Raw genomic sequence first — 25,758 nt, 5'->3', positions numbered from 1 at the left:
ACAAGCGGTTGTAAATCCTGCAGCCTGTGCACGTTCAGCGCTTCGACTTGCGAGCCCAGAGGCAGTTGTGGCTGCACCTCTCCGCTGAGCAGAGCTCTGCACTAGCTGCTGCCAGGGCAGGACCGACAGGCTTCTTTCAAGCCCAGCTCAGGCTCAGCACATCAGAGCAGCAGCACCAAAAGCAAGAATCCTGGCTGTCCTCGGGGGACAGCAGGCACAGCCTCCAGGCTAACAGGGCTCATGGCTGGCGAGCACTTAAAAACAGAGGCAAAGTCACCTCRGGCACCCTGGCCACGTGCCAGTTTTCTGCTGTTCAGTTCTTGGGCAGTGGAAAGGGTGCAGGCTACAGCTCCCAATTCGGACGGGAGCAGGACTTTGCCCCAGTTTAGTCTGGGATTGACAGGGATGCCCAAGGTGCACCTGCAGAAACCAATCCCAGCACCTAGCCTATGGACAAGAAAGGACCCTCTCAACCCTTCCCACCACCATTTGAGAGCTGTCATTTCAAGAAACGATCCCTTCCCCCTATTCTCAGGGAAGATGCCAGCATGCAGCATCCAAATAATCCGTTTCCCTAGGCCTCTGGGGCCTTGTCTACTTGGCACACACAAGACTCAAAGCAAAAGTTGACACAAGTTAAAGGACATTGCCAGTGACCCGGAGTTTTTCCCATGGCTCATCCTAACTGTGCCTCTTGGCACAACAGATCCTGGGAAGCACTTTGTGGCCGGAGTTGGAGAGACAAAGTGCAGAGGGATGTCCCTTGAATTTTATGAACTACTCRAGCATTACATGACTGGCTATAATGAGAGGAAACAGAGTGTGAGGATCCTGGAGTTCCTCAGAAAATATGTACGTGTGCATGAAACCACTCTGCTTTAAATTGGGAGCTTTTAAAGACAAGGGTCTGCAAGAGGTACCATATATAATGAAAAAGCATTATATGACTTKGACATTTAAATCAGTAGATCAGATATAGATCAGATTTTGGGCCCTCTAGCCCTTTCCTGGTGTAAGTTGGTGGAGGGACTCCTACCCAGCCCAAGCCCAGACCTGATCACAGCTGTGTGCAATTTCTGGGACAGACCAACCAGGAATGACATCTTCTCCTGAGTTACTGAAGTCCTCCTAGGTTGGATTTTGAGAGCCTGCACCCTTCTCCCAGTCTGGGCAGAACTGCTTCTGCCTGGGCTCTGTTTAAATCCTTACAACTTTCCAAAACATTTAAATAGCTATATATAGATATATAKAGAGATAAGCAGATAAATAAAAGCTTATCTTGAAAGGTATTTTACCCAACACTGAACAATGCCCTGGGGTGGAACAGCTGATGTCCCTGAACTCTAGCTGAGATCTGCAATTGAAGTCCAATGAAGGAGGAGGACGCACCCTGAGCACGGCTCTTTACTCACCCAATTGGCATTTCAGAGGGCAGAGGCCCGCGAATGCTTCCCCGGCCGCGGCGCTGCCGAAACGCCTGCTGCGGCCAAGGAGCAACGCGCTGGGGAGGCCGGGGGCTGCCTCCCGGCACGGAGCCCTTCCCACAGCGGGACCCCTCGGCGCCAGGACGCGCTCGGCCGCCCTCGCGCCGCTGCCATCAGCCTGTGCCGCCGTGATGGGGTTTGAGCACCCGGCCCCTAACCTTGCAGCTGTGGCACCTCGGGGCATTGAGGCCATCAGCACAGTTTGCATCCCCAGGAGGTGCAGGCAATGCCAGGTCACCCCCATGCCACCGCTTCCTGCGCTTCCCGTGTTCCCTGCACTCCCTCCCCAGGCCCGCTGGGCCTGCCTAGCCCTGAGCTCGCTCAGCAGCCCAAGCCCTTCAGCAGCTTCCCCTCCCGATCAGCAGATGGGGGGTTTCTTTGCGGCATCACGGGRCCCCGCGTGGCACGGGACGCGACTCGGGGGCCACGGCACCAGCGAAGCGGCTGGTCACTCCCTGCACCTCACACCCATTGACAGGAAAGGCAGGAGAGAGAAGAGCAAATGGTGACACGTCCTGGGATTCAGAGCTGGCTGTGAAGGAGAAGAGGAGGGCAGACCACACTGGAAGGAATCCTTCACATTCAGCAAAAACGCAACAAAAGGAAATGCACACAAGAGGGGGAAAAAAAAAAAAAGAAAGAAAGAAAAGAAAGAAAGAGTGGGTGGGTTGGGGGCCCAGGCTGTCCTCGAGCTCTACTGCATGGCTGGAACAGCAGATGAGCTGTTCTGGCTGAGGAAGAGATCTTGAGACACACCATGGTGACTCCTGCAAACTGCCTCCCAGGAGGGATCCACAAGTGACACAGGTTGGACATCCCTGTCCTGTTCAATTCCTCTTGCAAGAGGTGTCACCCATCCCTTCTGCACACCTGGGTGCTGTCCTGCTGCCCAGAGGGACCCCATGCACTCGTGTTGCTGGTGACACTGCTGCTGTGCCAGGCTYAGCCCAGAGCTAAGAGCAGTGCATRGGAGCAAGGGAGCCCAGCTCCCATTGCAGTGCTCTGGACTCTTCTTTTGCTCATTATTTGAGCACTAACCCTTTCCAGTTTACACACAGTTCACATCTGTCTGTCCCGGGGGGTGAGAGTAGGAAAGGGAAGCAAATCCCGCTCCCCTTATTTTACAAAGCTGCAAGAAAGGAGCGGCCCCACATTTTCTGCATGGGGATTGCCCAGAGAGAGAAGTCGGCAACTGCCTCCCACCGCAATGAAACTGGTGGCTGGAGGGCTAGAAATGAGGCAGAAGAGACACTCCTCAGCAGCAGCACCTCGGGCAAAAACCACAAGCCGCTCGGCTCTGCCTGGATTTCAGCAGACATTGAGCAAGAGCTGCTGCCTCCACGGCTGCACCCGTCCCTGTGCGCGGCTGCAGCCTCCCACAGCCCCCCAAACACAGGGCTCCAAGCCCTGGTGCTCGGGACATGGGGAGTGGGGACAGGGATCAATCCAGACCCCGTTGCAGAGTCCCCAGCCCTGCTCTGAAGGGCAGGCGGCTCTGCAGGAGCCAGCCCTGAGCAGCCTCCCCTGTGTGAACCATCCCAACCCACCCAAAACATTTCCTGGCTCAGGTGCGGGATAGAGTCTCCCTTCAGCATGCCGAGCCCAGGGAAGGACCACATTTCCTGGAGGCTCTTTGCACAGTCAACACTGGCACCGTTTCACCCAGCTAACAAAGAACAGCTCTCTAGGCAGCAACACTGGTCGGGCGAAAGGCAGGAGGAAACGGTCTAGACCCRTCCCATCAAGGTAAGGTCATGGTAAGGCAGGTCTCACTTCCCACCCATTAGATCGTGCACAGAGGACAAGGAAGGCTTTTCTGAGCACTTGAGGAAGGGCAGGGAGCAGAGAGCACAGGCAGTCCCCAGTGTCCATTGGTCTCAACTCGCTAGCAGAAGAGGCAGGTTCAGATTAAGAAAGCATCTTCCAGAAACAGAAGTGGAAAGTCCAGGAGGAACAGAAAATTTACTACTTCACTACCATCTGCAATCATTCCACGAGCTGGTGAATTCCAGCTTTCTGATCCAGGTTTTTGAACATCAGGGTCACCCAGCTTGGCACACTATTCCTCAGCCCAATAAGACACCCAACAAGGAAGAGACACATTAGCAACAAGCTCTGTTCCCAAATTGTTCCCTTCACTGCAAGAGAATTCAGTCAGGCTCCAGAACTTCCTAGAGGGGACACTGAGCTCCACTCAAGGTGCAAAGGCAGGAAAAGTCCCCAGTGCACTTTTGCTGCAAGGAATACGTGGCGGAGCAAAAAAAACATAAGTGACCCCTTGCCCAAAGCCCATTCAGCAAACCAAAACAACAACAAATCATTTCTGGGCCTCAGACTCTGTCCTAAGAGCACACAAAACCCGAGTGGCAAGCTACACGTGAACACGAGATCCCAGCACAGCCTCCACAACCTGTTTGGGAGGGAGCCAGGCACTCTCCACGTTGCAAGTAAACAGAACAGCCTGTATCCAACTACACCTATCAGTTTCGATAGACCTGGCACTGAGTGAGCCCTATTAGAGCCAGAGATTGACACAATACCAGCATATCTAGCACTGAGGTGACTAGAGCTATTGCCCTTTGACCAGCACCTGGGAAAGCAGCTAACATGATTGTGGTGTCCAGAGCCACCCAATTGCAGCTCCTTCCCCTGGGGCACTCACTGTCCCTCCACACAGAGCACAGATCCTCAGGGCTGGGCTGATAGCTGAGCATAGCAGAGTTTATCTTTTAGGTTCCAGCACAGATTTTGGACAAACTTACACCCCTCTCCCAAGAAAGGGGCCTGACCTTCTGAGTGAAGCCATGGGATGGAGATATTCTCTGTGGATGGGGAAAAAAAAAAAACCACAAATATATTTAGGCACAGAAACTGCATTTAGTCATAGTCAAGAAACGTGTCCTTTGCTCGGTCTGTTTGACAGCTGAACTCCAGCTCTGATGGTTAACACTGAAGCTATGCTGCTCTGCCATCCCCAAGAGCAGAGCAGGCATGTAATATAAGATGGGCCCTCCCAGAAGTGGCTTACACAACAGGGAACAACACCGAGCATGTTGACTCGGTCTGGCTGCAAACCACGCTCAGTGTCCCATATTTAGATTTTGTGTCTTCCCTCCCCAGGACAAGACCGTGCAGAAGACAAGAACCATCTTTGTAGAGCCCTGTCTTGCCTTTTAAATATCATTTAGTCAGCTCTACTCTCTCCTTTGCCTCAGGAGTCGCACACATCAGCAAAGTTTTCTTTGCAACCGTGTCGAGGTGTCCTGGCTATCTCGGCCAGCACACTCTGCTCCGTCTGAAGTCCAAGGATCAAGTTTATGTTACAAAGCCAAGCGAGGAGGTGGGTCACATTCCTACGTCAACGAAACTTGGCACTCTATTCATTGCTCTCCTGCTCAACACTTTTCACCCAACACACACTGAAAGGCTGGGAGGAAGAAGGAAATCGGCTGGTCCAAAGCAAGGCTGGACATCTCTGAAAACTTTGACTGTGGGACGAAGATGGGACACCCCACTGTATCAGCACTGGGTCCAACTACTACTCATAACTGCCCCAGAACTGCAGAAGAACCACACAGTGCTTCTTAAGTGGCTTATTCCTAGAGCTCTGAAAGGTCGATGTGGCACCAACCAACACAAGACCAGTCCTGAGGAGCAACCAGCAGCAGCTCCACACTCCTCCATGGCTCCGAGGCCCTCAGTGCAGGCATGTTCTGCCATAAAACAATACAGAAGCCCTAATTTCTACCCGAGGAGAGGACAAATGTCAACAGCTTGTCTGACAGGGCAACTATTCTGTAGGTGGAAGGGAAATAATTAGCTCTCTGTAAGGGAGCACGCCACGCTTGCCAATTTTCCTTACAGACAAGGACACCATTCAGAGACTTTAAATGTAATAAATCTTTCTCTTTTTTTTCCCCCCCTCTTCTTCTGAACAAAATAACCTACAGAGAAAAAAATGCTTGAAATAAGAAGTGGGCTACACATTCCCCCTAAGCAGCAAGAGCAAGAAGATGCAAGGCAGCAAATAAGGAAACCCAAATGTTTTGCAGTTTCACACCAGGATAACTTTTTGAAGAACAATGTCACGTAACGCCACACACCCCTTTAAAAGCAGAGCTCCCCAGTGGTCACAGGGAGACTGAAAACAAGCTTTTCACACCTAAGCCACTCCGAGGTGACAAAATATTTCCTTCCTCACATCCCACAGGCTGGCAGAAATACTCCCATTCCTGCTGAAATTTTGGCAGGACGAGTCAAAACTGCTTTGGCTAACCAGATGGGTTTGAATGGAAAAATATCCTTTCAGTCGCCCWGGGCATTCAGCTAAAGGCTGTTTTGGGGATGCTGGCCAGGACAGGGAGGGTGTAGGGATCGGGTATGGGCACTRCTATGAGCTACCGCTTCAGGACCAAGCAATCTCTCTGGGGTTGGCCTGGGATGCTCAGCTGCCCCATGCAGAGCAKGGATGGGTGGTGGGTGCTCAGCACTCCACTGCAGTGGCCAGAACCACCTTGTGGCAACAGAGCTCTGCATGGGGCAAAGCCATTGCTATTGGGATGCCCAAGATCAGGGCCGCCTTCTGCCACCAAGTTCATCAGCATCCAGCAGCCATTCAGTTCACCAAGAACACCTGTCACTCTAAAGGCAGCAGAAAGTCCATTTCAGTACAGCAAAGGGCCTGAGAACACACAAGCTGCTCCTCCAACACAAACAGTCACCCATCTGGGCTGCTCAAAACACCAGCCAAAGCRGCCAAGGATGTCACAGTTTTACCTCTACCCGGCATCTCTCTAGAAACAGTTTCCCTTTGGGATTATCCTCAGGTTAACAMCACATGGTTATCCATTATGCAAGAAAAAGCAGATTTCCACTTATCCCATCCATTCCATTTCAGTAAAATGCTCTGAGGCCAAAAGGACCTGACCCAGGGCTGTATGACCAGCAGAGTGACATTCCTCCATCCCTAATGGAAGTTGTCAGGCTAAAGCGGAAGACAAAGGAGAGCTCCAAAACTGTAATCTGTCACTTGTTCTATGGCATAGACTGAAGAGAGATTTCAAGGCACTGCCTCCCATTTAGAGGTAGTTCATAAATACTCATTTATATGCAAACCTAATTCCTTATTGCGATTCATTTCTAAACAAAGTTTTTTAATGCTTTGAAAATGAATTTGCCTATAGGTTCTTCATAATACTATAGTCTAATGGTTACAACCCTGTACTGGGACTCAGTGCATAAGGGTAATTCCCAAGCACCATCTACCTGCTGGGCAACTTCAGGCAAATTATTGTCTATGTCTCAGTTCCTCCACTAATAACTGGGATAATGACACTTGGTCTCTTTTCTAAAAGCATTCCATGGTTTATAGATGACAAGGTTATGTAATCGCAAGCTATTATTCTTGCTTCAATAAAGTTTATTTAGTAACATTATCCTGTTTAAAGAATGATATACAAAAGCTTCTTTTATTTTTGTATTGTCGTGTTGCTACCTGTAGAAGTACTTTTGAACTTGGCTTTGCTATGGTAATTTGCCTGTTGCATAAGTCATTTTTGGTAGTTGATCAAAATCACTCAATTTCAATCTTTGCTTTAAGGGAAGGTCCTAATTTTACCCAGAATATGATTTGCAGAGACTTGCCAGGAGTCTGAAAGCTAGAGATCATGTTCACAAGACAGTGGGCAGGTTGTCCCCATGATCATTACACCTGTGGAATCCCCTGACCAGCTGCCCCAGAGCAAGGAGACCAGGAGAGCACCTTAACCTTCGTGTCTTCAGAGGTCATAGACATGTGGATAAAGGAGAAGCACAGATGTGAGATGCTCTGGGAAGATACCCAGTAGCAGAGGAGGGGAGTGGGGATGTCAGCGACACTTGGCAGGCAGATGATGTCCATGCGTTGCAGAATCCCAGCTGCTAAAGACACAATCTCAAGGTCTTGGCAACCACAGACTGAGCAGCAGGGAACACTCATTCAGGGTAATTTATGCTACTCCAAGAAGCGAATCGCTTGACCCTGGTCGCTCAGAGACACATCCTAAAAAGCACTGGTCTAGATGGCTCTTGCCATCCCCAGCACCTCTCAGAGCTGTGTTATGCAGCACACAGCTTGTCCTACCAGCAAGGGCTCTGCAGCGCTCTCAACTTGCTGGGGCAGTGGGATGTCCTGGTTGAGGGGTAGATACTCACATCTGTTCCCTGCCTATCCAACCTCTTTGGCCCTTTTACAGTTCTCTCCAATTCCTAAGGCACTGGGAGAACATCAGACATCAGCACAGCAAACAGCCTGACCACATGGACCACCCAGCACAGCTCTGCCCCGTGCTCTGCGCACCCAGAGACCCCGGGAAGCTAATTGGAGCATTCATTTAAGCACCCATAGCTGGGGAAGGGAAAAGAAATGGGAAGGCTTGCAGCTATTTCACAAAGTTTCCAGGCTTGGGGTCGCTGCGTTTTTTTGCGGTGAGATACAGCTTGGCCAACACCAGCATTGCTCTGTGGTGGCCTCACGGGGCTCAAGAGCAGAGCCACATCTGGGGGCTCTGCTGCTGCGCCCAAGTGCTATGCACGGTTTGACCCGCGCCTGCTCAAGCGCCATTGAGAGGAATTTGGCACAAAATTTCCCAAGCATGAGGCCGAGCACGAAGGACCAGTTTAGACTGCAGCATTCCTGCCAAGGGAAATTTTAAAGACTCACAAATAGCTCTTGGATTCCTCAAGGACAGATGCCTGAAAAACCTGGAGAAAGCCACTCTGACGCAGCGTTCATGCACRTGCAGCCCACCGAGCACCTCAAGCCAGGGCTCGGGCTGCTTGGAGTACAAGACACRTCTGCTGCTCCGCAGCCTGAAGTTAACAGCCTCCTTTTGCCTAAAAAAACAAAACCGCAAAAACCCAAACCCTGCAAAAATCCAATGCTGTTATCAACTTTGTTGGTTCTGTTTTTGAAGAATAGTATTTCAATTTAAAACAATTAAAAGCTATCGATGCTTTATGCAGGGTACCACGTGAGGCAGTGAACATTTCTTTATGATACAGGATTGTCACGAATGTCCAAAACTACAGTCAAAATCCTTATCAAAGGTGCAGCAATCCAAAAAGTCCCTGGCTAAGCAGGTCAGGGCCTGCCCACAGAAAATGCAAAATGCTCCTCTAGGGAAGGTACAAAGCCAGTGCCTATCTGCAAGCTGCTCGAGTCACTCACATACCCACACGGCAGGTCAGCAAGAAGAAACTCCAAGCTGGTTCAATTAACCATCCCCAAAACGCTCTGGCAAGGAAGGGTTACCTGCCCAGTGCAACGATTTTTRCTTTGATCTCCAGGAAATGCCTGTTTATTCCAAGATCCATTTGCTATGGCAACCCAAGTTTATAGAAAAGAGGGGAAAAAAACCCCAGTGCTTAGCTAGAAATCTTTAATATTTTACTCCTCCAGCAGTTGTACAACACCTGGGGCCAGGCAGCATTTCCAGCAGTTTCCTCAAGAATTATAGGGATGCATGGGTGGATTCAGGAGTGGATTCTCAGCAGGGACACCCRTTGCCTCCCACGGAACAGGGATCTCCTGCAAAAAAGCCAGACTGCAGAGGAGGCTCCTGAGAGTTTATTGAAGGAGCAAAGTTTATGACGGCAAAAACACCATCAAGTCACGAGTGAAAGCCTCCTCTCCCACGAGAGCGAGTGYGACCCCACGCTGTGCCAAAGGCATCAGTGCCAACGGGCACCGCCTGCCCTGGCCACTTTGTCACTCTTCTCTGTCTGCAAGGCGACACAGCCGAAAGCTGCAGAGACAGTTAAAAGCCAGAGATCAAAGGTCCTTCCTTTGGAAGCTCTGAACATTTTTGCTGTTCTTTTGGAGGGGAAAAAAAAAAAAAAGAAAAAGGAAAAAAAAAGAAAAAGCCTCAAGAGGGGTACAATACAATATCCAATGTCTGCCCTGTTTCCCACTTAAAATCAGACCGATTTTCAACACGGTTGGTTCCAGACACACAATACCTGTACCCTAGTCCCGTTCCTCAATCATAAATTAGCTTTAGAAAGTCTATTTTTAAAATTGCACATACAACGGGTCTRTGGAGGGGTTGCCTTTGTGCCTTTGCGTGCCCAAGTCCTGAGAACAACTTAAAAACGTTACCCAGCCACAAGGGCTTAAAACAGACTTTTTTTTAAATAATAATAGCATGCTTTTCTCAGCTTTCATTTGGTGCCCCTGCTTCCAGCAGCTGGGATTTACGCAAAAGAACATCAAATGCCACAGGGCTTATAATACAAATAAAATAAAATCACGAGAGCTCCCAGCATTGCAGTTTTGCAAGCCTCGCCGGGCTGCTTTCAAGCAGCCTAAGACTGCTTAGCCTCTGCCACAAGCAAACAAGAAAACACAGGGAGGAAAAAAAAAGAAATAAGTTAGTGCTTGCTGGCTCAGGGCACATCATCCCTGCAATGTATTTATACACTTAGGAATTTCGTGCTGGATGCTGTCACCTCACCAGTTCTATTCCAGAAGACTCACTGGGATGCTCCAAGCCCGGCTTGGGGCTTGCAATGGACTTTGAGCTGGATTTCTTTTCCTTTCGCTTTGTATAGATCAGGTACAAGAGTGAGAAGGAATTCGCTGCATTTTATGCTTCCATTGCTGTGCATTCAAATAAAGCTGCCCTGGGATAAGCCACTTCCCTTTGCATTGATTGGGTTTTGCGGCATGAATATCRCATGTCATCTTCTGGTTACCCAAAGGAGAAGCCAGACGCCCACCCCTGAGCACGGGGGCCTGCCGTGGCTCACAGGGACGAGGAGGTCTCTGCGGCGGCGGGCACCACAGCGGGCCAGGTTTCCACACAGATTTTCCTTGTTAGTTGGAGAACAGACAAGAGGCTCCCTTTGAGCCAGAGCCCTTCTCAGCACTGTCAACCAAGGCACAAGCCACACATTTAGAGCCAAGAACTCCACCGTCCAGGAGGCTGGATGCATCCAGCTCTCTTGCTAGCCCATCTGCTTGATACCACATGTCCCACCACCCAGCGTGCCAATTCCTGTTGGCAAAAATAGCTATATGGACAGAAAGCAGTGTGGGACAGGCAGAAAGGTGAGCGTGATAACGAACGGCTGGGTTTATAGTCAGATACTAATTTTCCCTGGTGGTGCCATCAATTTAAAAGCAGAAACCTTAAATTTTGGGGAAAACCTGGAAAGCAGAGACTAGAAACCTTCCTGAAGTAAAAGGCACTGGTTTATTTACTTCCCTCAAAGCCAGTAAAACATTGGTGTATTAATAAGAACAGCCTGAGCAACGGCATGCAAACGCCAGCTCAATAATTAAATAAAGAGGATGATCCTCCCCGCAAAGCAATGGCCAGGGCTGCAACGTCTGCCCTCCCGGACACCCCGCACAGGAGCCTCTTGTTCCAGCAGCTCCAAAGAGGCTGGTTGATTTTAGCAGGGTGGCAAGCGCAGGACAGCACAAAGACAAAAGCAGAGCAGAGCTCTGCAGTGCATGTTCCCTGCAGGAAGGAAGGCCGAGCTTCCTATGGCAGGGAGGAGGTGGAAGGGGAAAGGGGAGGGGGCTGGCACGCCGGAGAGAACACGCCAGGCCGAGAAATAACATTCAGGCACGTCAGGCACAGTGCAAAGGCTAGAGCAGATGAACAGGGCGGAATTTAACCCAGCTCCATCTCTCCCTGCAATGTTTGACTTAATTTTGTCCAGTGGAGCTTTGCTGCAGTTGCAATCTGTCCAAACCCCTCCCAGCAAACACATCTCTCACTTCCTTAGACCAGTACCTATTTACTTTCATTCTTTAGTGCACCCAGACACCACCAACATGATGAGCAGCCATCCAAATACTACATCTCCAGACAACAGGCAACCCTTCAGTTTCCCAATGGGACAACCTGACAGAAAGGCACAGCACTGCATGTTCCCAATGGGACAACCCGACAGAAAGGCACAGCACTGCATGCTATAACCTTCCGAATGCAACGTCACAGAGAAGTTATGAGCTTTATCAATGCAATTTTAAATAAGAAGGGGCACGGATGCATGGAGACATTGCAAAATAAGCCTGCTGAATGTTGCCCAATAAAACGGTGCCTTCCAACATTGCTAAACCGAGGAATGGAATAGATACAGACTGTGCTGCTTCAGCAACAGTCCTGCAGCTCAGTCCTTGCCCTGGCCTAAACCCCTGCCAGGCCCAAGGACAGACTCTGATGGCTCCGCTGTTGCAATTGCAAATCTCAAAAGCTGACATGTCATTTTTTCACTCTAGCAGGATTATTCTGAGAGGCTGCAAAGRTATCTGGAGTGTTAAAAAGAGGAAGAAGAGGGAAGAAAAAAGAAAAAAAGAACTGCTGACGGTGCACTTCAACACTTTCATGCCTTGCCAACACGCCCTCGGTGGCTGCTGAGCTRCTCCAGTAGAGGTACAAGAAGGAGCAGACAAACTGGTTGAAAGAATAGGGAGGAAACAGAAAATGGGGTTGAAGATCCTCATGTTCACCTGATTTCTGCTATCCTGACAACCATGCATAGGCACGCAGGCACATTAGTGAGCAGCAGGCACGCAAGGGGCTTTGCCCTCATCCCCTCATCCTTTCGCACTCACCTTCCTCTGGTGCTTGGGAATTAACAGAAAAAACAGCAAGGGGGAACAAAAAGATATACCTGGACAAGGGGAGAGATGTGCAATTCGCTGTGCCAGCCTGGGCACAACTAGCCGCAGCAGTGAGCYGACGGGTCGCATTTTATGTTTATGTGACAAAATGTCCTTAAATGTTTTTTTTTCTAGGGCTTTTCCTAGGAAAAGTCTCCACAGACTCATGGAGGTAAGAGGTACAAAATCCACCAACCTCTTATTATTTACTCCTTGTGCATAACAGACACCGAATCAAAAATAAGTCATGGGTTATAAAACAGGATTACCCTCCTATGAGATCTGTACAAGGGGGCCTGAGTGGCAAAGAGGAGTCCTTAGAGCATTTTCCAATTTTTAAAGTATTAAATGTTGAGAAATCCAACAACTCCAGTTTTCTCTTCACAATGAGGATCTTCAGAGCTTCCCTGGCCTTGATTTAAAGGCGTTTGTGCACATTAGAGAATGGGGAAAAATCCAGGGACTACTGAAGCAGTGAGTAGAGTGCAGCTTGTGACTCATTTCTAACTCACACTGGTGCTTCTGTCTGCTCCAGAGGTGCGGTTTTACCCAAAATTAGCCATTTCCTCTGCAAAGTGAGAAACGTGAGCTGTAAACAGAGCAAGGGGTCTTACCCAAAGCTTGCCATCCCAGTAAAAGGCTCCCAGCAGCTTGACGATGTGTCGATGGTCACAGGTCGCCAGAATTTCAATCTCCACCATATAATCTTCCAGTTCATCTTCGCTCTTGGTTTCAATGACCTTGGCAGCTGCTAAGGCACCAGTTTCTTTATTCTTAGCCTACAAGACAAAAAACAGGTTGAGCACAAAGGCAGGGAAGGCTGGGAGCACATCGTATCAGCACCATTCCTGTTCCTCCAGTTCCTGCTTCACTATTAACATACACGGCATCCATATGGAAAACTTGCAGCTGCATTTATGCTTCATAAACCTGCCTGAAACTTTGCATACAAGAGGGCCCAGCACTTCTGGTGAYGTGTTTTAGTGAGCTCCTCAGATCCTAGGTGGAAAAACACTACATAGGCTCCCTTGGCTGCACGCTCCGTTTCATATCATGCCTTTAATCAGCTTATTTCAGTCTCTTTCACTAAGTAACTAGAAACCTGTCAAAACCTCTTTGTTCTAGCAGTCAGGAAACTTTTGTGGCATCCCACCTAAAAGCTCTGGTGGAAAGTTTATGTTCTGTGCCAGCACGCTCAGCATGCTCCTGTCTTGCTACAGTAAACACATCACAGTTCCCTTTAACTGGGGACCATGCCCTGTCCTCACATCTCCAGCACCCAGGTCCTCTCCCTTGAGCACCAGTGAGCAGAAATAGGCACGAATTGGCAGAAACAATGGCAAAACTGCCCGCCTAATGCACTGCAGACCAAGCACTTGGGCAAAGCAACAACCACTTGTGAACCTGTGCGCGCGCACACACACACACATTTATCCTTGTCCCAAACTCTGCTACCTGAGTCAAACATAAGGGATTGCTCAGCAAGCAGCTTAAGGGACATAAGAGGAGGAGGAGGAGGAAAATGATGAACCTAATGGGAACTAAGGRCTGTTTCAGTTGGACATATAGACCTTCTTTCCCCATCAACAAACCTAGAAAGAGGCCACTGACAGYAGCACAGTGGCTGCCTTGTTTGCAGTTGCCACACACCAGCAATAGGCTATTAATGCTGAACCAGAAACACTGGTTGCCACGCTTGCTTCCTCACCACCTAGCTCCTCTCGTGTCCCCACGGCACTCAAGGTGGGGGAAAGGAAGCTGATGAAAGGTTTGGTTAAAAGGAAACGTTCATAATGAGGCAAGGCCATGCTGTCCTCATAGCTAGGGCAACACTGGCTGCAATGGCATGGGTCACCTCCACCAAGAAGTCATCAGTGAGGAGGGGCTGGCAGCCTAGGGCTCACTGCTTGTGTCCCTTGTCACAGCTGGACCTTGCTCTGAGACACCTCTGCTTCTCCCCCATTTCYCCATGTGTCCCAACAACTGCACCCAACACACTCTCAGGACAAGATCGCTTTCACATTGTCCACCCAGTATCGTGAATGTTTATCCCCATGAGATAAATCATATCCTGGGAAAGGGGATGAGCYAGAGCTGTTGACTCAGAGGCTCAGCACCATTCCCAGACATGCACTGAATCAGCAGAGCAAGGAACAGGAGAAATCCCTATTAGCTCACCCACCCTGGTCCCCCACCAACACAGGAGAGCTCATAGGGCATTAACTGCAGATGTGTCACCAGTCTACAGTTGTACTTGCCCTGGTCTGCTATTTTATGCATTTTGTGTATGTTTCTGTGCTTGAAAAGCCTATGCAGGAGCTTATTGGAGGATTAACTGCCAGCATAAACACCGTAAGCTCAGCCGGATAGTTCTGTGTAGCTTACATGATAGTGTAACTGCATATCAAGAAACCAGCTGGATGGGTGGAGGAGAACAAATAAAGGGAAAAAAAACATGTAACAGAAGAAAAAAAAAAAAGAAAAAAGAAAGAAAAAAGAAAAAAGGAAGAGAGAAATGGAAAATGATGCTCTCCCCTCTCAGGCAGGATCTCCCAGCCCTCTCCTGGGTTTGAACACTTGCTGAATTCACACACTGCTTGGCACAGAGGACTGCGTCTTTACTGTGGGGTACAAACCCATCTCCAGCCAAGCTTGCTGCCCAAATGCAAGACAACAGCTCATGCTGCTTCCAGAACAATTTCTTATTTTTTAGTGATGTTGCTCAGGTCTGTTTCTCAACTAGTTTCCTCCAGGAGGGTACACAAATGTTTGCACCCATGGGCAGAGAGGGGAGCAGAGCATGTGTGGGCAAAGAGCAGCATTTCTGAAACCAAGTGAGAAGTGCCTCAGCTCAGCCACCCTGCACTTACAGGGCTGGGAGAGACCCAGGGAAGGGAAGTCAATATTGCACAAGAAGGTGGGGCTTCCCTTTGCGGTCAGCTATCACACACTTCCCCACCACCAAGGCTCGGGCTAGTTCAGCCTCTTCAGGCACTCTGGAGCCTTGGAGGCACTTGAAATAACATCCACAGTGCACCCTAGACCTTCAGCATGGCAGAGCCTGGCAGGGAGGCAGCCTGAGATCTGAAGGGCGACCAGCTTGTCCTCCCATCCAAACCTAGATGGTAGATGAGCCAGAGATACGTTCCGCCCCCCATTCCCTCCTGGATGTGCTTGCCCTCACCTAGACTCACTGTCCCCTTGGTCCACAGCTCCTTTCAACCCACATCCTGCCTCACTCCCAGCAAAGATGGGCCCGTGCCCAGACTCTGGTTTGGTCTTGCCCACTGGAGGGTCACCAAGCAGGAGTGGGAGCACTGCTCATTCCCAAGTACTGTTTATCTGCAGGATGCTGAAATAACCAAAAGCAGGATGCACTGGGAGAGAGGGCAGAGAAGTCATGGTTGGAACTGTCCGATGCTTTCATCCACCAAGACCTATCCTTGGCAATGCCGGTGCATTGCCAAGGCACYGTGCAGGCAATGCCTGTCATAAGCATGTGCACTGCTGCATCATGCCCTAGGATGGTGAACCCCAGTGCAACACCCTGCCTCACTGCTGCTCATGGCAAGACTCACTTTTTGAAGAAGGTCAAGAGATACAAGTGGCACTTGAAGGCTCTATAGCTGCTGTCTCAATGCACATCTACCTGTGGAAGCAGGGACCTCTCACATTGAGCCTTGGCAGGCTCTGGACTTGCAGACTGTGCAAAATGGACAGCAAACTTTAYGTAGCAGAGCAGCACACAGCCCGTGCATTTCAAACTGCATCAATCAGGTCTTATTCATTATAAGGTCTATGACTAGCAGGTGAGTAATCCAGCAGCACCGAGTTATCACTTCCGTTCTAGATATGATAGATATTTCACACTCAGTGCCAACGTATATCAGATGAAGTCACTCTGCAAGCAGAAGCCCCACAAAACAAGGACTTTTTTATTTCTCCTTCTCCTAGACTTATTAAGCACTATGAGGCACCTCACACCATCTCCAACTTGAGGCCAGRAGGAAGGGATGCAGCACAAACCACAGCCAGGCTGTCAGTGAGGTCCACGGGACTTTCAAGTGACTCAAGAGTTATTTTAGCTGTTAGAACAGCCCTTTGGGGACTTTAAAGAAGTCCCCACAGAATTAGCTACTGCCTTTCGTCATCGCTGTGGACTGTCCTGAATGAGGATGTTTTTTTTCCTTGCCATCTCTGATTCCCTTTGTGTTCTGCTCCTGACATGGAGGTCAGCCACTTCAGGGATGGAGTAGATCCCCATGCACAGTGGGTTTGTACCTAAAGGGAGAAGAGCTCGGCTGTCCCATKTCCCCTGCCATGCCAGCATGAGGAAGTCAGGCTGCTCAGTCACTGGGGGAAGTGAGAACATCATCTTGGAGAAGTCAGTTCAATATCTGACAAACTCCTGAGCCAAGAGCTTTTGAAATGGCAGCAGCAAATTCACAGGGGACGCCGAGAAGATGGTAGGGGCACCACCCTAATGTTTCCCATGGCCCTGTGATAATGTCATGGCTACAGTTAGGTGCTCTCACTGCACTTCCCAGAAGGGATCAAGATACCTCACAGCTGTTTTACAGTGGGAGGAGCAGAAAGGGGATCTAAAACCATGAGGTCAACAGTAGATTTTGGAAAATAAATCACTCCTAGTTGCGCCCATTAGAGTGTGGACAGACTGGTTCCCCTACACCTCTGCCTTTGAGGGGACCAAACCTCACACAGCTTGGACAACTGACCCCTTAGAGAGTTGTTAAAGGCTGGATTCAGGCTCTGGATGATCTTGAACATTTCTAACGTGCACTCGAGTTCAGCAAGTTAACACATCAGAATAGCACAGGAAACGCAGGGAGTTTCTGCAGATACTGCRTATGTTAGTTTATTCCCCTTCCCTTTGCCTTTTTTACCAGCTGCTTTTACGACTCCAGCCCTGTCCCAGGGCTCAAGCTGTGTAGCCAGACAGCCTCCCTGACGCATGCTGAATGCCARCGGCTGTCCCTGGTCACTTGGAAGACCCTGTGATGGACCTTCAAGGCAGCCAACCAGCTCCAGAAGCAGCACAGAGCAGGCCAGTTTCACACAGTGTCAGACTTTGGCTTGATGTGCTCTGTGGTCTTTCTCCAACTGATGCCTGGCAATTTCCTCGAGTTTCTCTGCTGGTATTTTCCTGCACACAACATATTGCAAGATAGATATTCCTTACAGAAGGGTTGTGTGAATCCTAAATGGGCCAAATGCTTATGTTGCCATTCCTGGAAGCCCATTTCAGACATCTGAGACATCCATATGGTGCTTTAGGGTTTAAAGCCCTTCTCTGATTTTTACTTATCCTTTTGCAATAGATCAGAATCTGCCCCAAGACATTAGCACAAAACAAAAAACAGCCCACTCTAACCTCAAAAAAAGAAGCCAGCAAATAAGCACCAGTAACCTGCATCTCTGAGCACAACCTGCAGGCCTGGCTGATACCCCTGGAAAAGCCACATCTGCTACTCATTGCTTAAGAGCTTCAAGAGGGAAAGAAAGTATTGCTACCAAGCTCCTTATAGCCTCACCTCTCTCGAACTGCATCAGGATCATACCTCACTCTTGCGAGCGAGGGAAACTAAAATTTCTCTCATGAGGGTTTATTTCATTGGCTCTTAAATCCCAAGCAAAAGACAAGACAACAGTACAAGGGAAGGAGGAAAACCAAGAAAGATGAAGACAGTATGTGGGTCTGACTCACCCATCCCTTCTATGGGGAAGTCTGTCACGTAATTTCATATGAAATCTTGCAAAACACAGTGTCTGAACTACAAACCCGAAGTCTTTTGCAACCCCCAGACCAATTATAGGGTCTCGAACATAGCAAAAACCTTCTAGACCATCAGGTCAAAGGAATGCAGAGATGTGAAAAGAGTTTCTATTCCCAGGTAAAACACTCCCAGCTGTACAGCCTTTAAGGAATTCATGGTGTTTCCCAGGTCATCAAATTTTCCACTGAGATTTGCTGACAGAACAGAAAGGAAAGTCCAGGGGACAGGATCCCAAGAACACAAACTGTTTGATGACGGTCTACAACCTATGGCTGCTCGATCTAAAAATGCAACTAGTTCTGCTTTTTAGTTCCTCCATGGCTGAACATTTGAATACCATGGGCAATTTATTAGACTTCTACTTAGCACTTAAAGAGCAGACAGCTGCAAGCAGTATTGAACTATAGTTAAATTCATACAGCCCAAAGATTTGAAAGCTAAAATGCTCTTCTGGTCACCACCAGCCTTTTGGGAAGTTTAGGTGCTGGCCAGACCGATGCTGACAGGTCTACACACAGAAACATGATGAAACCTGTGTTTCACAGAGGAAAACATATCAAGTTGTCCAATAAACTACTTCCAGAAAGCCAGGCCAGGAGCCAAAATTTAGGGTACAAATCAAGACAGAAAGAGAGGATCTTGCTGAAATCATGGAGAAAGATGGGTGGAAAATGTGTCACTATCAAACCTGCTGGGAATACMAAAAGCAGGAAACATGTGGGATTACTCCTAGAAGGCAGGGGCAAAATGAAACTATTGTTAAGTTTATGGATTTAAGGGATAAAAGGTGCCTGCTCAGGTGACCAAAAGGGCACTGTTTGTCTTTGCCTGTGACTCACCCTAACAGCTATTGTGAAATCCAGAGCCTGACAAATGCAGGAGCTATTTTAAGTCTTTAAAGAACATATTTACCGGAAGGCTGAATTGTTTGGTCCTTCCTCAGATTGAACCGACGTTGAAGGAAAAGTAAATATCAAGGTGAGGCAGAAGGCTCCAAATGACTCTCGCTTCTCAGTGATAGAGAAGCGCGCTCGTGGTGAAAGCGCTGCGATCACTTCCACGTGTGTTTTGTCTAAGCTTGTTTTCCAGCATGGCCAGCTGCCCACAGCATCTGCCCATGCCAAAGGATGCTGCTCTGCAATGCACTGTCACCACATCTTTATAGTGTGAGGCTCTGAATTGCTTTTCCCACCCTTTCCAAGCCTTTTCTYTATGCTGAGAGAGTTGACGTTTCAGATATCTGTGTTTGAAATTCAAAAATATTGCGCAAAACAAAAAAATCTCTCAGTGCTTTCCTTTCAATGTATCCTGCGTTTGGGGGTTGATAATGCTCCCATTTGTCCCCATACAACGCATTCCCACTGTGTGTCCCTATGCAAGTAGCTGCCCAAAGGTAACACAATGATTGATGGCCTTCCAATGAACTTGGCCTGAGCTATCTGCATCAATACATGAACACATGGGAGAGAGGCTGAAGTCAGCATCCATATTACTGTCAAATAATCAGTGGGAGCTGAAATTARTTCTGTGTCTGACAAGTCACCTAGAGATACCTCAGTTTGTCACAATAAATGAAGCTTTTTTTTTTTTTCTTCCCCCCCATTTCTTTTGGAAATGCTGAATTCACACCTTGATAGCAGCTCAACACAACCAGCCACGGCAAAGAGGCAGAGCCATGGCAGTAATATGAGTCCATGGGGACCTCAGCGTGATGAATCCTAGGAACATCAGGCCTAGGAGGCAGCATGGCAGCCAAAATCCTGGAGCCACACAAGCAAAGGGAAGGATGGCCYACACAGACTAACTGGCAAGAAGATATCTCAGCTCCCTGATCACAGCTCATGACCACTTTGATCACAATTCACCAGGGAGAACTGCATCCCAAATGTCAAAGAGCTGCTGCTCTTTAAAGGCAATCACCATCTGCCTCTGGCGATGCTGGAAGGTTCCTACCAGGGCAGGCAACACACRGACATCAACTGACTGCACCATTGAACTGAATGAAGATGCCACACCAGGGAGATCTCATGATCACCCTCCTTAGCAAAGGGGGCTGCACCAGGTCAAACAGCTCCTGACCGAGCTGCTGAAGTTCAGCCTGGTTGAGCACGATGTGCTGACGTTTGCTCCAYGGACACCAGTCATTAAGGGCTGGCCAAGTGGCCTCTCACTTCAGTGCTTTGCACCTAACACTGTTGCTCTGACAACCATGGAAATACATTTGCAAGGGTCAGGGGGAAGAAGTGGCTTGCAAACAAATCAAAAAGTGTCAGTAAAAAGGCACAAACACCTTCCCTTGGTTTTACAGTCTAGGTGTAAGAGAAAGTCACACCAATACAGAGAGCACACAAAGACTAAGGACTTGTTTTCTATATAGATGCATCAAAAAAAAAAAGAAAAAAAAAAAAAAAAAGTGTGACCAAAAATGTGGGGATGAGAGAAGCAGAACGGCATTCATCAAGGAGAAGAAAAGATGCTTCTACATGGTGCTTCAGACCTTGCACCCAAACACAGTGGCAGAGGTCAAATGAGCAGCAGAAGGTCCCTTTGCTAGTGCAACACACTATAATCCACCTACAAGGTTTAAATCCACCATGCAAGGTTTAAAGAGAAAAAGGATCTACATGAACGCAGCATCTTCAGCCCATCTACACCTAGTGCTTGGTAATAAAAAGAAGCACTTCAAGTCACTGGTCTCTTGCAACAGGGCAGCGCTCAAAATTAAACACTGCTACTCTCATCTCAGCTGATGCTGGTGCCACAGCACTGGGGGGAAAAATAAATTAAAAAAAAAGAAAAAAGAGAAAAAGAAAAGGAGGAGGAAGTCATACAGCCACTTTGGAGTTTCCTAGCAACTTTCTGCAACACGTTGGGTACACAGAGCCAGCAGTGCAGCGGGCTGAGCAGCTGCCGTGCCCGAGTGCCAGGAAAGAGGGCTCAGACGGGCAGTGCTGCAGCGTGTGTGTTTGCATGCCTGTGCTGTCCAGCCCTTTCACACTGCCAGAAATGTGTCACATCAGCAAGGCCTTGGAGAGAGAGAGAAAAAGAAGAAGAAAAAAAAAAAAAAAAGCAGTCCTGTGTTCCGCACATAGGAATCACGGCTGGTGCGTGCCAGCCTGGGCACTGATGCTGCCCTGCAGCACAGCTCTTCCTGGAAAGAAGAGCTTCCACGGAGCACATCCCAGGAGCTTTGCTTGCAACTGCCAAGGGCAGAGACAGCAGCAGCCCCAAGGGGCTAATGCACACGAGCACTGGGGCCCACCAGTGCCTGTGGGCTTTGCAACTTCCTTCCCTGCTTCCCAAAATACCCCACACCGGGTTATTTAGGCCACGGAAAATTAGTTCCCCTTCTCTCCTACCCACACGCAACCCCAGCCCTGCAGGRCTCAGGACAAGGTTTCTCCAGCAGAGCCAGAGCGCCATTCATTTCAGTTTAAATTTTTTGACCCTTGCTCTATCAGTAAGGCAGTAGTGCCTCCCCATTCCAGTTCTCTGCCTCTTCACATCATTCTAAGAAAACTCCTTATCTATCCTAGTGGGCAAGACCAAAAGTTGATCTTGCCATTTTTGCATGCCTTTGGGGCATGGTAACAACCAAAGTTTTGGGGTTTGTTGCTGTTTAAAAAAAAAAAAAAAAAACCAACTTTTCTATCACACCTTTCTCAGGATTTACATATTAAATCACTAATGAGTCAAACCAACAAGAGCTGAGCCCAAGTAACCTAAAAAAATTTTTTTTGCTTTTACATGTGCATATTTGCACAAAATACAGTCGTGTAACTTCTGCTARTGAGCAGAGAGAGGGCTGGGAGCGACAGGAAAGATCTGGTGGCTTCTGCCGAGGCCAGTGCTGTGACAGCTGGGCTGCTATGGCAGCTCTGCTGCACCTTCACAATTAGTCTATTATTATCCAAATAGCCAAACTGAGCATTCGCCGCCTGTAGCGCTCCTGTTATTGAGCACTGACAGCACCTTAATAGATTGGGTAGACAGAATCTTTTTTTTTTTTTAAGCTGTATCTATGGAAGGAAGGAGAACAACAACATAAACAGCGCCTTTATGAGCAGGATAGCGACAGGGCTCAGTGCTCTCTATGCAGAATCCTTCTCAGATTGCTGCCCGAGGGGGAACTTGGGCAACGTTTTCTGTRTTTTCTGCTTGCCGTGGGGCTGGCRGTGGCAGCAGCAGCGCAGCCCCCGCGCTGTCCCCACCCTGCAGGGTGACAGCGCTATCAGCGAGACACGGCCTCGCTGCCAAGCGGAGATAGCGCGCGACAGAGGCACGAGCACAGCAAAACAATCCCACGGTGAGGACGGCCGCGGGCGCCGGGGAATCCTGCGACTGAGCCCACGTTGCCGGCTGCATCCGAGCCCTTTCCTGGGGAGCTCGGGGCTTCCTCACGGTCTCGAGTCCTGCCCGTCCTAAGGCAGCCGCCAGCCCTGCGCCCCTGCAGGCTCTGGCAGCACAGAGCGGTGGCTCAGCGCCCTGGAGCAGTCGGGGGACACCCTGCAGCAGCTCGCTGCAGCCGCAGCAGCGCGGGGTCCCGGCTTCCGCGCGCTCGGCCCCAGCGGCGCCGCTCACTGCAGCCCTGCTCCCCAGGGCACGCACAAACCCAGAGGCACTCGCAGCCACCAAAGTCACAGCCACACATTTTATACATTGCATCTTGCGTTTTTCTCAAATAATAATGCAACTTTTAAAAGCTGTCTGGAAAGGCACTGGCCTGGGCACCAGCTATTCCCTGCTGCTCAAACCTACGCATAGGGCAGACTTTGCAGGCCAATGCACACGGATTACTGCTCCCAGCTGCAGGCCTAATGACTGGTTTAGGACCGTTAATTTCAGGAAGGTTGGATGAGGCGGGTAGCAAAGTTTCTTCGGCATGCAGCATGTTGCTCTCTGTGGGTTGCTACCACTTCCTTATGACACAGTACCCGCCAGAGTTACCAGAAACGAGAGATTAATAGAATGAAAGCTAGAAAGAAACAGTTTCTCCCCACCCCCTCCTGCTTTTCAGCTTCATTACCCTCTGCAGCAAGTTTCACTGTTTCCTCATCAGTCAGGTCCTCTTTTGTTGGAAAGAAAGAGAAAAAAAAGCCTTTACCAAAAAATAATAATAATAAAAAATCCCCATAGCTTTCAGCTCACAGGTTTAACTTCTATTGCATGCATTTCAGGCTGCACTACAAATTAGATTATTTTTAATACATATTTAAGCCAAGCCTGTCCTACTTCTGTAAACATTGTGTCAAAGCAGTTCAAATTTGCTCAGCTGAGTGCATGGGAGTCCAAGAAACAGTTCACTGCAATGTTTTGCAGCCCAGTGACAGCAATAAAACCATGGCATAGCTGAGCTGTCCTTCCTCCTGCTCAAACCTCATACTATAAAAACAAAACCTACTAAAATTAATATTTTTTTCTTCTATCAAAACCCAAATTTACCTTAAGTCAGACCTCTTTTATTAGGTTTCAAACTACTCAATGMCCTAATCCCATCCTTGTGCACTGCTCAGAGACCACAGCCACTTACGRGCACGTACAGCGTATGGTATATAGGGCAGGCTGTAAGTACAGGTGGATTACAAAAAATAAGAGAGGTGGGAAAGAGGTTTGGAAATGTGCAGGAACTTCATTCAAACATCCCGAAATCCTCACAACTATRCAAAGACTAAATGATCACTTTGGACGCGAAAAGCAAATGGACTTTTAGGTGACTTCAAGAGAAAGAGTAAAATTATCTTGACCAAAATACTCTTCCTTGTCCGTAGGCAGGGTTTGTTTCCCCTTTCTCCCCCTCTTCCTTTTTGACAGCTGAACAGAACAGTATGGCAAGCCTGTTATTTCACGTCACTGTTATTTCACTATGTGCATCCTCACCCAGCACATTTGCTGGATCCAGAGGTAGAAGGCCTGAGGAGGACAATACRCAAGTCAAGTCTTGGCATGCCAGAAAGCTGCTTATCTCCAATAATGCTACTGGCCACTATCTAAAATAAGATTTTACAGTATGTGGCACTTGAACTTATTTGCTATTCTCATGCAAACAAAACCTTGCCCAAGAACTCCTCAAAATCCAAGAGTCCACATTCTCCAATAAGGATGGAGAGCAGTCAAGAAAACCCCAGGAGACAAAGAATAAAATCTTTACCACCTAAAAATAACAACATAAGTCTTCAATTGCCTTCTTGCCACAAGGTTAATCCCCCCACGCTCAAGATAAACCATGTCAGCCCATCTCAAAAGCAGACTSTTGTTCAAGTGTGTTGCTTACAGACAGGGTTGAAGGACCTTCTGCTTACCACCCTGCAGTCTGCACTGCATTGCATCCTACAGGCTTCCTATTTGGGTAGAAACAGGGCTCAAAGGAGATAGAATTACTTGGAGACGAGGAGATAATCATTTGACAGGCTGATGTCCTAAGCACGTAATTCATAAAGTTACTGTGATAAATTTATTCTGGTGTGAGACTGGTGTGTGAATGCAGAGGTATTCAGGTGTAGCAACTGCCTTAAAAACAAAYACCCAAACAACAAGAAAAAAAACCCTTCTTTTAAAGCAACTTCATTCTGAAAGATTACCAGGTTTGCACATATTATGTGTTTAAAATGTGCATTTAAGGAGTTATTCATCTGAGTTATCATTTGTCTCAGACGTCTATAAYCTTATTTTACAAGGTTTACCTCATTCCTAACATTTGCTTAAGTTTCTCATGCAATGAAAGTCAGCAACTAGTGGGAAGAGGGAATGTTATCCTATGCAAATCCAATGGATACTTAGAAACACTACAAATCAGACTCTATCAGACAGCACAATGTAGACAAAACAAGACAACGCATCCCAACTGCGTGAGTAAAACACCTCAGTCCTGCCCTGCTGCCAGCCTTTGCAACCATCTCCTTAGTGACTATTCCCTCCTCAGTTCTGGGGTGCAAATAACCTGGTTAAACAATCTAAAGAGACCATCAAAAAGCAATTGCCAAATAGCTACTTCACAGTATTTGAATGCAGGTCTCCTAAGAAGCTGGGTCACCAGCCTACGCCTCCAGCCAGTCCCAACCCAAGAAGCCTCCCGAGCGTCAGAGCTGTCGCACGGAGCAGCCACTACCAGAGCTTTCGCACACAGGAGCCCAGAGCTGTTCTGGAGTGCAAAGTACGGCTGGGCATTTGGCCTTAAGCCCCTCCATCTGTTAACACTGAGGTTAAACATTCATCGTGTTGGACATGTCCGCAGTGAGGCGGCAGGGCTCTCCCGCTCGCCTCGAGCTTCCTGCCTGCAGGGACGGCAGGAACACAAATAATGTCACCCGCGAGGCTCACAACGCTCGTGGAGGCTGCTGCCTTCCAAGACATCTCCCTCCATTCATTGCACCGACGGGTTTGGCAGGGAGCACCTCAGTCCTTCACCACAGCGCTGCTCCGAAAGCGACCGGCTTAGGGCAAAAGCACGAACCCTGCTCGCCCTGCTCGCCCCCAGCCCAGTTAAAGCCCTGACTCGCCCCCTCTGCTCTGCCCCGAGGAGGCAAAAGGCTTCGGCTGCGCTTGGCTTTCCCGGAGGTAGCGGCACGTGCGGAGCCCAGGGGGGCTCCCCACGGCTCCGGGCGCGGGGACCGGCAGCGGGGAGCGCGGGGAGCCGGGCGGGGGTCGCGGCGGCGCACGCACCTTGTACACCTTGCCGAAGGCGCCGTCGCCCAGCTCGCCCACGACCTCCCACACGTCGCCGGGGTCCAGGTCGCGGCGGACATGCTCGTACTCCTTGGAGCGGCGCTTCTCGAAGGTGGAGAGGCGCAGGATGCGGCGGAAATTGGCGAAAGCCATGGCGGGGCAG

The 25,758-nt window shown here is 49.0% G+C and overlaps 1 protein-coding gene across 1 annotated transcript in view; it reads right to left on the bottom strand.

Annotated features, from left to right (window-relative positions):
- The window catches only part of STK10 (serine/threonine kinase 10), a 48,919-nt gene extending 23,171 nt beyond the window's left edge, over window positions 1-25,748 (bottom strand). Inside the window, exons 1-2 of the mRNA XM_026047484.1 lie at window positions 25,593-25,748; window positions 12,753-12,917 (exon numbers count right to left, since the gene is read on the bottom strand). Of these exons, the coding sequence (XP_025903269.1) occupies window positions 12,753-12,917; window positions 25,593-25,748 (321 nt within the window). The remainder of the gene's footprint in view (window positions 1-12,752; window positions 12,918-25,592) is intronic.
- Between the last annotated feature and the right edge of the window lie 10 nt (window positions 25,749-25,758).

The sequence above is a fragment of the Nothoprocta perdicaria genome, unplaced genomic scaffold (genome assembly GCF_003342845.1).
Source record: "Nothoprocta perdicaria isolate Ctin4 unplaced genomic scaffold, notPer1 scaffold_5, whole genome shotgun sequence".
NCBI classification, from domain to species: Eukaryota; Metazoa; Chordata; class Aves; order Tinamiformes; family Tinamidae; genus Nothoprocta; species Nothoprocta perdicaria.
Note: the sequence above shows the minus strand (reverse complement) of the source record. Positions and strands in the feature narration are given on the sequence as shown.